General features: G+C 36.9%; 1 protein-coding gene across 2 annotated transcripts in view; it reads left to right on the top strand.

The window, feature by feature from the left end:
- Positions 1-13513, top strand: part of UBE3C (ubiquitin protein ligase E3C) — a 60001-nt gene that overhangs the window by 21968 nt on the left and 24520 nt on the right. For both annotated transcript variants that reach the window (XR_004427678.1, XM_033165796.1), the window contains exons 11-14: positions 3441-3527; positions 5499-5656; positions 6444-6676; positions 13377-13481. Coding sequence is in view for 1 of the 2 variants with exons in the window: in XM_033165796.1 (XP_033021687.1) it covers positions 3441-3527; positions 5499-5656; positions 6444-6676; positions 13377-13481 (583 nt within the window). In the remaining variant the exon portion in view is untranslated. The remainder of the gene's footprint in view (positions 1-3440; positions 3528-5498; positions 5657-6443; positions 6677-13376; positions 13482-13513) is intronic.

Raw genomic sequence — 13513 nt, 5'->3', positions numbered from 1 at the left:
GGTCTCATTGGTTATAAGGCATCTTCCTTTGCTTTTCAAAATAATGAGGATTTCGTTTGTTTGGGAGGTCTAGCTAGATGAGCTTCTAACAAGCCACCTCAGGACATTCTGAAGGAAATGGTATTGTGACTTAGTGGGTTTTTCTTTTACATTCTATCCTTTTCCAGGAATAGATTGGTAATTAGTAGTGCTCACGAGAGGCCAGAGGGGGGATTAGCAAGCAGCACACAGCAGATACGAGTGCTGCCTCACAGTGTCCACTGGTCAGATGTGGCGGCCTTTTCACCAGGTCACCTCCTTCGTTCAAGCCCAGCATAGGGTTGCTTGCTACTTATTTAATTGGCTCCCTTCATGCAATTAAATTAAACTCTATTCAAGCAGTTGGATATTGGGGTTTGCACCTTGATCATTAACATACTTTCTGAAAAATTAAGTGTCAATATGGCTGATTCATGACAATGTATTTGTTTCTTATTGCATGAGAACCAGGGTGGATAAAAATCTGTGATTTTTTTAAAAAATTAAAAATGGATTTTTAAAATTTAAATTGGATTGTTTTGATTTAAATCGGATTTTTAAAAATTTAAATCGGATTTTTAAAATAAAATGCTTTTTGGGGAAAAATCTTTCTAAAGATAGTTTTCTATTTAAGTTACATTATAGTCCAAAGGCTATTCATCAGGAAATAAGATTTGTTTTAAATTTTTCATGTGTGCTAAAACTCAGTCTAAGGGTTCTTTTTTTTTAATCGTTTCCCCACATCAGTTAACAAACATGGATACATATGCTATAATGTTATTGTTTTAATTAAATAAATTGTTTAAATTGTTATTAAGGAAATGATTATTTTTCTCCTTCCAGTAAAGTACAGCAGAAAAGTTGTCCAAATATAAACAGTTAACTTATTAAACCCCACAATAATTTCATAATTATCTGTCAATGTATTTCTAATAGTATAAGCAAATCAGAAATTTTTTATATAACTGTAAAAACTACTCTGAAAATTTGTTATTCCAAAAATGAAACCATCTGGTTGTAAATATTAAGATTGTATCTTTCTGTAAAAAAATGATTTAAATCAAGTCTTACTGACTAGTGATTTAAATCATGGTTTAATTTGTGATTTAAATCGATTTGATTTAAATCAAATCCACCCTGATGAGAACTGCTCATCTTCTAACATTAGGTGGATGAGTCTCAGGAATATTGGCCTTCATAGTTAGAGAGAACCCATGTTTTCAGAGAAACTGTTTAAGGCACCTCTGGGAAGCAGTTGTGCCTCACGGAAACGTTCTTTGCAAAGTGATGAACATTTATGAATGTATCCTGAAATTACTGTTCTGAACTTGTGTTAAAATCCACATGCCACAGTGCATAAAAATATCTAGAGAGCGTTTTGCTTGTTTGTGCCAGGATAGTAGTCCTGGACAGGCATTAACAGAAAGGCAGCATTTGTTTACAGTTCCTTGCTGGTGCATCCGAATGCCTCACTTAATCTTATGTAATTGCAGTCACATCTGTTATCCTCTACCTGTAGCACCTTCTAGTTTGAAGGAAGTGTCAAAATGTGTTGCCCTACTGTGGTGACCTTTTATCCAGCTGTATGAGCTTGTCTCATTCTATTGTATTCTCTTCATTAACTTAAATGGTCTCTGTGGGAAACTGGGCCCAATTTATGACCTAGCCAGAAAATCTTGCCTTTAACTAATTAACTTACAGCATCACCTCAGCTAAATAAAGCTTAATGGGTCATTTAATCTCTCCCATTCCAACAGAAATAAGTTTACACTTTTTTAATAAAAAAGAGAAGCCAAGGGTGCACAAGATACCCTTCTGCCAAACACACACAAATCATGTACACTTTGTGAACAACTAGATGCTTGCTTAGAGAATCTGCAGGATTCACATAAAATTGCTGTTCTTTACCCAACTCTTCCCTTAAACTTAACAGATGTAAAATAAATAAAGCCCAAAGCCTTGGAGGCCTTTGGCAGCCCAGTAGTTCAAGCTGAAATTGGATACCTCCTCCTTCCAACTCCCCATTGTTTGAAGCTAGTTATCCTATATTTGTTCTGTTTAAAATATTTTTATTTTGTCTCTCCGTCAAAGACTCTCAAGGTGGCTAATAACATTTTAAAACGATATGTACATTCAAATTACAACAAGTAAAACAAAATACTAAAATTGATTCCATTCGCAGATAGTAATAAAACAGCTAGAGAAAATGAAATGTCCTAACAAATAAGGATAATATGTGTTGGGTGAGATGTGTTAATGTACATAAGTAATTGGGTTATGCTGCTTTACAATAGCTGCCAGAAATGGAAAAAGGTGATATTATTATTATTATTATTATTATTATTATTTAAAGAATGTTTTAATTTCATTTGAATTCTTTAAGTGTTAATTGTTTATAAAGCTGTGGTTGTAGATAAGGGTGCACTTTGCCGGGAATTTCAAAGCTTTTCCTTTTGGGATTGGTAATAGTAGATGTAGCTTTGGAAGGAATTTGCTGGCTTCCTGGACTCTTTTCCTCTTAGTTGGGCTGGGAAGTAGATCTAAAACTCCTCCACCACCTCAGGCCATTTTGACAGGTGCCTGGGGCCACCTACCTTTATTTGTTTTCAGCTATAATTATTTCTTCCAAATATTCAGTGCTTTAAATTTTTTAAACACCTTTTGCTGTTGCCACTGGGTGAGATAAAAAGGTACCAGTGGATGGAAAGAATCTGTGCGGTCCCAATTCTTCCTTTTCAGTTTGGCCCCATAGGAATACCTGTCCTGCATAAGGTGAGCACACTTTTGGGGAAACCCACTGTAGACCAAATGGTGAAGCCTGGCAGTCCTAGTTAAGCTTATGGACCTGAGGTTCTGCACACCTGCCGTAGGGAGATACACATTACAGTTAAGTGTTACAGACCCAAATCATATTCGCTTTCTCAGTGATCTTGGAAATTCCATAGGCTCTTATGGCTTAAGATACGGCAAAAATATATGTAGTAGTTCTTGAATATGTGAAATGTTTTTTTCAGAGAAGTTCAATGTTTTTGAAAAGTTACAGGAAGGTTATAATTCTGTTAAAGGGTCTTCCCATAATATCTCAGTTCACAGCAGCTTTTGTGTAATAAATTGAATACATGTGACTAACTACAACTATAATTTGGAAGGGCCCTGTAATGATAAGTGAAGCATAGAAGAACAGGTTAAGTTTCAACAGATCATCTCTGATTACTTGTAGCATGGTAAATGGGTGCTATCGCCTTTACATTTGGAAGGCATCTGTACAGTTAACACAGATAAAACAAAGTGAGTTGACTAGTGCTGGAAAGAATACCTATTTAGGCATGTTGCTTTGAGATAAATATTGAAATTAAAGTTGACAAAGCTGCTTTTTATTACCCACACAATATTCTTCAACCTATTTGTTTTTTCCTTTTTAGACTTCTGTACAGCTTGGCTTTTAATGCCAGGTTCCTCAGGCATCTTTGGTATTTAATCTCCTCAATGACTACACGAATGATTACTGGGTATGTAGTATTCATTAATAATCTAAATGTAAATGGAGCAGCGTGTGCCAATGCAGAACGAAACGGTGTGTGAGAATAAATGGGAGGTGTGTTGGACTTCATACAAACTTGGAGACAGCAGGTGCCATCTTAAAGAGGCACTGCCTCCTATGTGAGAATGAAGAAGGAAGTTTCCTCTAAAATGATGCCTGCTGTCTTGTTTGCGGGCTTCCCAAAGGCAACTTGTTGGCCACTGGGAACAGGATACTGGGCTAGAAGGGCCTTTGGTCTGATTCAACAAGGGCCTTCTTAGTTCTTAACACATCTATGCATCATCTAAAAACAAAATACACTTTAAAAAAAGCATACAGTGGTACCTTGGTTCTGAAACTTAATCCGTTCCAGAAGTCCGTTCCAAAACCAAAGCATTCCAAACCAAGGCACACTTTCCCATAGAAAGTAATGCAAAACGGATTAATCCGTTCCAGACGTTTAAAAACAACCCCTAAAACAGCAATTTAACATGAATTTTACTATCTAACAAGACCATTGATCCATAAAATGAAAGCAATAAACAATGTTCTGTACTATAAAATAAATAAGACAGTATTGTAGATGATAAAAATAAAAATATTTTTTTTTTCTTACATGCACTGATGATAGTCATTGTTTCTATGGGGGGCTTTTATCCATTTCCACAGTCACACAATCAATCAATCAATCAATCACAAAACGAAAAACAAGCCTCAGTCACAAAAATGAAAAAGCCACACAAACAAAAATGATTTTTTTTTTAGCAAAAACAAAAGCACCAAATATCACCTCGGAACACTGCAATCAGAAATGGAAGGCTTTAGTTACAATGGAAGTGGGATTCAAATGAGCGGTGCAAGGGCAGAAATGGGAGGACAAAAGCCTTAATTACTGTGTGGGGGACTCAAATTAGCTGCACAACAGTAGAAATGGAAGCTCAGGAGCACGTTTGTCTTCCGGGGCAAAGTTTGAAAACTGGAACACCTACTTCCAGGTTTGCAGCGTTCGGGTTCCGAGTTGTTTGGGAACTAAGCTGTTTGAAAACCGAGGTATCACTGTATTTATATGGATAACTGGGAACGCAGCACAAAGTGAATTTACTAATGTATGCTCTCTTTTCCATACAATCTTGATTATGTGGAGGAGGAAACACATGAATAGGAGTTACAATTCCTTTAATGGGGGGGGGCAGCCCTTTTACACTTGCATAATTTCACTACTGAGCTAGTTATTATTATTGATGAACCAATTCAGCTTGCATAAGATGAAATTATATTTGTTACCCTTAACTAGGCCAGAATATGGTTGTTCATGCTGACTCTTGATCCTGAAGTTGCATCAGCCTCTATAAGTACTATGATGCACTGATACACCTATCATGTCTGCCCATCCACCTGGGAATTTAGCTTTGGTTCCCCCCCCCCCCCAACATCAGTGCACCTCATTTTTCCATTTAGAACATGCTATTTAAGACTTCTTAACGTGAGTGTCTGTACATTCTGGTATGTTAGTGTCTTCTCTGTAGATATTCATAAAATAGCTTTTAACATTTTTTAATGTCTGGCTAAGTGACAGAAAATACCTAATGTTCCGTTGGGATATTCAGCTGCCTGTTAACCGTCCTGAGAATATTATATAAACAGAAACATAAATGCCAGCATTATTTTATTAGAATCCGTGTTACAAGATAAATTATGAATCTTCCACCTTTTAAATATAAATAAATTATATGAATATTTATTTATTTAATAAATTTGTGTACGTCCCTTCATCCAAAGGCCCAAAAATGTTGTTTGCTGATTCTAAAAAAGCATATTTCATCACTTTTTAACGTGTTCCATATTGTGGCATCAGGAAAATAAAAGTCACCTCAAGTCCTCCCTCCCCCCCGCCCCGCAGTTACCAGGTCCTAAGATTAAATTTATGACGGTTCTTCATCTTTTGTTTCGTTCTGTTAAGGTCTATGGTGCCACTCCTTCAGGTGATATCACGTGGCTCACCGATGTCTTTAGAAGATTCTAGTCGGATCATCCCTCTCTTTTATCTTTTTAGTTCCTTGTTTAGTCACTCGCTTATTTCTATACATGATAATGAATTCTTTGGTGATCCTATAGAAGGTAAGAGTATCATCCTCTACAGCTTTTATCTAGTGAAATATTTTCCTTTAAAAATCAATATTGTTATAAACACATAGTTGTGTATGCATAATCCACATACACACACGGGCTGGAAGTGTACAGTGTTTTCCAAAATTCTACAAAACTGAGTAACTGTTGGTTGTCTCATTGTTTTGTTGTTTCTATAATTATGCCATAATTTTGAAATATTCCCCTGTTTGTTTGTCTGTCCCTGCCCTTTAATATCTCTCAGGAGTGGAGGGGAAATGATGCTGAATTTGCTGGGGTTTTAGTCAGGCCTGTAGCAACTTAATGATTTTCAAGCTGGACAGAACCCATTGGACACGCAATGGTACTCTGCAGGGTGCTTAACCATCCTTTATTTTGGCAATTGAAAGCAGCCAGGCAGTAAAAAGGAGCATTCTGGTGCTTCCATACATGGTGTGTAAGCTGTGTTGGGCTTTTTGGGTTAGAAGTTGTATGGATCTGGTTAAAAATAAAGTGCCAAACTTGAGTTTAAAAATTGCTGATATATTGTCATAGATAAAACAACAGGGAAGGTTTTATTAGACTTGCACTGCTTGTATAAAATTGGCATGCAAAAATGTTAAAACCCAAACCCTGTACTTAATCCGCTATATTAGAAATGTAGCTAACTCTTAGCTACGTTGAAAGCAAAGAGGCATAATTCTGACCAGGGATATTAGCATAGATCCAAAATACCTTCTCCAGTTCTGTCTTGTAATTTGGGTCCAGAGAAATAACTTCTATTTACGTATTGGTCTAGTTGTAGGTCCAAGGCAGTCATCGATGATGCCTTTTACGTTAGAAGAACTGGTACTATTATCACGCTGCCTTCGTGATGCCTGCTTAGGAATCATTAAATTGGCATATCCTGAAACCAAACCAGAAGTTCGTGAAGAATACATTGCAGCATTTAGAAGTGTTGGAGTCACCACAAATACAGAAATGCAACAGTGCATCCAAACAGAACAGAAACGGTGGATTCAACTCTTTAAGGTACAGTATAGTTTTGATTTATATATAGAACTTCCCTTTTCATGCACTTTAAACATGGAGTTAAACACAGGTGATGGTGTCTACTTATGGAGTTAGCACCTGATTTAATTACAAAGACAGTAAGAGAAATTAGTTTTTTAATTAAAGAGTTTTTTATAGAGTATGTTTCCCCTTATTGTAAATGCTATTATAAAATAGTATTTCTGGCAATATACTTTTAATCTAATTGAATTTAAGTGGGATCTTAGAATTGTGAAAAATGCTATTATATCTTGGAACAAGTAGTTTTCTTGAGGAGCTTAGATGCAGAAAGGAGAAGTGATGTAGAAAATGGGTGCTACATTTATTTCTGATTCAGCTACTGATGTTCAGCTGTCAGTTCTTGCAGATGTTAAATGTCAGTTCTTGCAGATGTTAAATGTCCATAAATAATGAGTATCCTAGGGTCACCATTGTTCTATGGATGACTATTGGCATGTTTAGAGCTTATTGCTCTGGTTTCAGACAGTTTGGAACAATACAGTAAAAAGGACCAAACTGAGTAGGGCTTTAGAGATGGGTCTTTTACAAAAATAGATAACATAAGTTGGTTTTTTATTTTATTTTTAAAAGAAACTATTCTGTTAACACAAGGGTGGGGAACATGGGAGATTCCAGATGTTGCTGGACTATGGTTGGCTGGGCTGATGATAGTTGTAGTCTAAGAACATCTGGAGGACACCTGGTTGGCAACCGTTTGTTAGTGAATCAGTATGTAATTATTAATACATAATTCAGTTTTCCCCTATTGTTGTTTTTTTCTCTGTTGAGACAAACAATCTTGGAGCTATACCCATGGTCCATACTTCATGTACTGTTTTTTGGGGTGTCTGTATGGTTTTAAGCTCCTTTTTCAGTACCATACACATTGCAGAGGCTGTCTGAAAAGCTATTGTGTTGATTTCAACTCCCTATGGGTACAGCCAACTAAGACTTTGTTTGCACATCAGTTAGTGTTTCAGGGAGACTGTTCACAACTAAGATTGTTCAGGAGTGTGCTCTTTGTATTAAACATTTCTAAATGAATAGTCTTCTACCCAGTCTATTTTTTCTTTCTTTTTGGCAACCCAAGGCTGAACAACACTAAGGAGATGGGTTAGGAATCGAGAATATAACGGTTGTGCAAGAAAGTGCTTGACTTGCCATGAAATTTCTGCAGCAAACACATATAGTCAGCTAAAATTACTCATTAAAGGAGTGGAAGCAGAAGAAATGCATTTTCCAAATTGAATGCTAGATTTACAGTCGGTTTAATACTGGCGACCTCTCACACACTAATGTTCAGTTCGAGTCATCAGCCGTCCCTTCAGGTCTTTTATCACTGCTTTTGTCAAGCTATCTATTTAATTGAAAGAAGTTAATTGAATGAAAATGATCAACTAAGCTTGTATTAATATTGCTAATGGAACTTTCTTCTTGGCCATGTTTGGAGAAAGATGTCATGCTAGACTTTAGGAAAGGCCCATTAATGCTTGCACTTAACCTGATGGGCTAATTAAGGAATGCTTATTCATTCTACAAGTCTACAATAGCCTCTATCCCGCCCATTTTGCCCGATTTTTACAACACATTTCACTTACGAGCATGAACATTATGGACATTACCAGTGATGAGAGTAACTGATAATGTTTTGATTGTGTTGAATACGGTCCTAATGCATCACTAAAGTTAGAATTTTTGCAGATTGATCTAATATCTGTTTGCACAATTTTATTTAATTAGATGTCCTTTCATTACCCTGTTAAATGCTTAGTTTGTTAAGCTGTGCAGAGAGCCCAAACATATGTTTTTGTAAGTTATGAAATCATGCCATGTCCTTGCGCTCTGCATCATTACATCCATTTAGCAAACTATCTGGTGTTGAAATCTACAAAAAGAACTGTTTTAACGCCTATGTAGAGTTGTTAAAATTTGGAAAGATTCCAGTGGCTCTTGATAATTAAAATTGTGCAAAGAAAAGCAAGTTGCAGTATAACGTTCACCAAAGAAGAAATATATATAATGCATTTCTCTTAATCTGTTTGTATTCCGTGCCTTTAAAAATGGAATTGCACAAGATACACCTCTGTGGCCAAGGGATGGAAACATGTGGCCCTCCATATCTGAATCCCATCATCCCTGAACATACTCCATGGCTGATGGGAGCTTGAGTCCAACATCTGGAGGGCCACAGGTTTCCCATCCCTTTTGCCCAATACAAAAATAACAGAATCTCAGCTGGCAAAGTAGAGTGCTGATAATGCCAAGGTTGCAGGTTAGATCCCTCTGTGGGACAGCTGTGTATTCCCGCATGTTAGGAGGTTGGACTAGATGATCCTTGGCTTCCCTTCCAACTCTATGATCTATATGTCAGATATAACATAGACCCAACCCATTATAATTTCACTTCTGTCATGTTCTGTGAATGTAATAGTCTATGGTATACAAATTGAATGAGCTTTGTAGAATATAATCAGTAGTGCTAAAGGTTTCAAGTCCTGCATTTTTGCAGGAGATTCAGTTTTTTGCGCGAAAGTTGTAGTGGGTCATGATCTCACTGATAATCAAGTAACCCACCACAAAAAATTCCCTTTACCTAGACATACATGCACAGTTCAATCCTTCTCTTTGAAATCTGCCCCAAGAAGGGAAGAAGTCGGTCTCACTCAAGCAATGTGCATTCCTGCTTCTAAAGTACAGTAGTAACTTCTTACTGAAAGGAACTAGTTTGCAACAAAGTTACTCTTCCTTTTGTGCCAAAGGGCAGCTGAAAGAGACAGATTGTAGGTGCCACTTCAAAACGAATAGTTTTATCTTTGTTTGCGTGGTTCTGCTGTTGACAAACCTGGGTCTCTTTCTATAAAGGTCAAAAGGATTCATTGCTGTTTTGACTTATCCTTAGTTTCCACTCTCCAAGAATATTTTAATGAAAATTTGGATAAAAACCTATTGAAGTAACAAAGTTTATGAAATTGTTTCATTTCTATCAAAAAAACCAAAATGCTTTCCCCATATTCTAATTCTAAATATTTTCCAAAAGCTCAAGAGATCCCTAAAACAAATTGTAAAAACAACAGAACCTTACTTAAGAGAATAATTTTTAAAGTTACATTGTTACATTTAGTTTTAGTTTTGGAATAAAGAGGGGGCAGAATAGAAATTTAGATAATTATTAGGCATGGTGTGGAGAAAGTGGATAGAGAATTCTCCCTATGGGATTCTCCATAATAGGGCCCCAATCCAGGGCCCAAGATCACCCAATGAAGTTGGTTTGTAGAAAATTCAGAACTGATAAAAGGAAGTGCTTCTTAACACAGCACATAGGAATTCACTTCCACAGGCTGACAGCATGGGTTGCTTTTAGAGGGAATGAGACAAATTAATGGAGGATAAGGCAATCAATGGCCGGGCACTACTTCATACACAGCATGCTTCTGAATACTAAATTCAGACAGATTCAAATTACAAGAAATGAGATTTTGCCTAAACATTAGGATTAACTTTCTGACAGTGTTAAAGACTGAGATATGAAAGCTAAGAGCTAAATGGCACTTTAAAACAAGGTTATGGGCCAACAACGGAATGTCTAGGCACATCTTTTTAATAACAAGAATACAAAGCTTGAAAATGAATGAACTGCAGCTAAAATAGTGTGTTCATTTTTCACATGGTCTAGTCCTTCCCCTGCCCATCCCTCTAATATTCTTAAGAGGGTCTCTTCTCCAGTCTTCAGAGAGTGGCTGGAAGTGGGGAGGCAGAAAAAGGTAATCCCTTCTGTTGTAGCGTGGGGTTAGTGATTTTGGTGATTTCAGCTCTCTGACATAGTAAAGCAGGAGACAGTTTCTTCATGTAACAATTCTTTATTCAGGCAACAAGACAAGACTGACTGACTGAGGAGAGGGAAGCTACATTTATAGGGACGGGGAACTTGCTCGAAAGTGTTGTAAAAAAAACCATTGAATCAATACACAACACCTTCCTTCCACTCTGCAGTTTTAATCTGAAATCTTAGGCAGTCCTGTGCCCAGAGCTCAGAAACTGCTCGCGCTAATGAAATTCCCTGTTGCAAAATGCACCTAGAATAATGGGAGTTTCGAGCTGCATAGTAAGAACTGCATAGTAGGGGGTTGGACTAGATGACTCGTTGGGTTCCTTCCAACTCTACAATTCTGTTTCTGCATCCTGCCTTTGCACTTCCCACGGGCTTTTAATTGGTCATTGTGAGAAAAGGGATGTTGGACAAGAATAGATAGGCCTCTGGTATGATCCAGCAGGGCTCTTTATGTTCTTGCCTCGTTTTTAGAATAAAGAATGGTTTCCTTTTGTACCCCCCCCCAGTGTGTTTCTGAAAAAAAAGAAGAAGCAATAAAGACGATCTCTTCCTCAGATTAATTTCTTTGAATGTCTTTCAGATTACTTCCCTCAGTGCTTGAAAGGTTTCACATGCAATATCTCATGACGTTTGCAATTGGGGCCTAATGGAATCAGTGCTTGAGTGACCAACTTGGCTAACCTGCATTGAATTTTACAAAGGGCAAAAATTGGTGAAAAAGATTCTGCATAATCATACAGATCTCCTAATGGTCCCCCCACCAGTAGTGTTCTAACCTGTAAAAAGTTCACTTAATAAACCAGGTCATTAAAAAAAAATATGTGGAAAGGAAACCCTTTTGATTGTCCATTAAGGTTTTTTGCTCCTTTTGGCATCTGCCCACTAATGCACCAGTTGAGACATTATTGAAGTAATTACATTTTTTTAAATAAATAAAAAATCCCCTATTGGGCTCAATACTGTACAGCATAGTGCCATACATCTACTGTGCTGCTTTCAAACTTGATATAACTGTATGGGAAGGGTGGGGATTTTGTTTAGTATTATAAATTAAAGATGAGTGTCTTAAAATGTTCAATTACGATCTGGGTCTTGGATCATCATATGCATTCTTGGATCTTGTGTCTGTCCCAAGGAAGGGAATATGTAACATCTCTTTTCTAGCATTATTCTTTTCCCTTCCTCCAATAATCACCTGTGATCTAGCACTGGTAACTGTTGGAGGAACTGGATATTTACGTAGGTGTTAATTTCTTTTATGGTCACAAATCACCCGATGTATGAGATCAACAGGCAAGGTCAACTAAGCCAGTTACTATGGCAATGACTCAGTGTTTAAGTCATATCAGCTCATTAGTCAGTCAGTTTGTCCATGAGTTGGAGTCTGTGTTATGTCTTGAAGGTGGAGCAACAGAGATACTTTATGCTTGTATACCGGTATATCTATATCTGTATCTGTATCTGTATCTGCAGAGCCGACAAGCTGTATGTATATATGAACACCTAGAACTGTATTACTAAAGCCTTATCTTTTACAGCCATAAACTATTTTGGATTTTAAGCTGCCTCTGGGTGGTGACTGGAACTGTGGGGCAACTACTTCTATGAGGGTATTTTATTCAGATCTCCTGCCTCCTGAAACTTTGTCCTTACATCATGAGGAATAGATACTGGCCTGTTCAAATGTAACGTTATGTAATGTTAAACCTTTACAACAGTGAGCTGCAGCAAGCCTTGGTTTTATACACTTCTATCTTCTCCTTGGGTGAGTTTGTAAAGAGGAGTTAAGAAATACGCAATTTCATTATAAAATAACTGCCACTTGTTGTGACATCTGAACTGTACAAACTGTGGTTAATCTTAACTATGGCCTATTCCAGCAAACTGTAGTAAAGATTAACCACAGTTTATCTGGGTTCAGATGTCATGACAAATGACAGTTAAACTGAACTGGAAGCAATACTTTGCTGAGGCTTACTGTGGCTCATTCTTGTAATGCTGAACCATGGTTTAGTAATATATCCAAATACAGCCACTATTTAGACAAGGACTGCAGTTAGTGCAAAATGAGGCAGTGCAATTGTTGACAGGAATGAAAGTCTGTCAGAATATTACACTTGTGCTTTAAGATTGGCACTGGCTACCAGTTGGCTACTGGGTTGAGTTACTATAGGTACAAAAGGCTCTTAATTGTTTGGGACCAGATTACTTAATAGATCACCTTACCCCATACATACTGATGCAATTGCTTTAATCTGTGGAACTTGTTCCATGTCTACATTTGCAAGAAGTAATTCCTTTAATGTGGCAGCACCTGTCCTTTGGACAGTCGCCATAACTGTACTGTTTTAGATGCCTGCGGAAGACTTTTCTGTTTCAGCAGGCCTATCCAGATTTTATAATTTTGTTACATCTGCTCTTAAATCTGTTTTAGATATGTTATTGTACGTGGTTGGTTTTATGTTTTAAATTTGTTTTTATTTACTTTTTAAATGTCTCATTCATTCATTCATTCATTCATTCTGCCCAGGGAATGGCAGATTGTAAATTTAAGTAAATAAATGGTACACTTGGGTATTCTATTTTAAATTACGGTAAATGAAAACAATTTAGTTACCTTGACTTTCCTTGAATTCCGAACTTTTTACGTGTTGAGCAATTTCAGTTGTCTTGATGGAGTAATTTAAATAATTTATCTAATGAACTTCGGCCAAATATTTGATTACTTAATCATGTCTCCTAAGAACAAAAATACTGTAACATTGTATATTTTAAAATATTGCTGCTTTGTCTGTGGTATTATGAAAAAGACAAAGTTATAATCTATATTGATATATTTCTGCCATCCAGGTAATCACTAACTTGGTGAAAATGTTGAAATCTAGAGATACAAGAAGGAATTTCTGTCCACCAAACCACTGGCTTTCAGAACAGGAAAACATTAGAGCAGATAAGGTAATACAGATGTGGCTGTTTAAAAAAACCTC

The sequence above is a fragment of the Lacerta agilis genome, chromosome 12 (assembly GCF_009819535.1).
Source record: "Lacerta agilis isolate rLacAgi1 chromosome 12, rLacAgi1.pri, whole genome shotgun sequence".
NCBI classification, from domain to species: domain Eukaryota; kingdom Metazoa; phylum Chordata; class Lepidosauria; order Squamata; family Lacertidae; genus Lacerta; species Lacerta agilis.
This window is presented reverse-complemented; position numbering and strand designations above follow the sequence as displayed.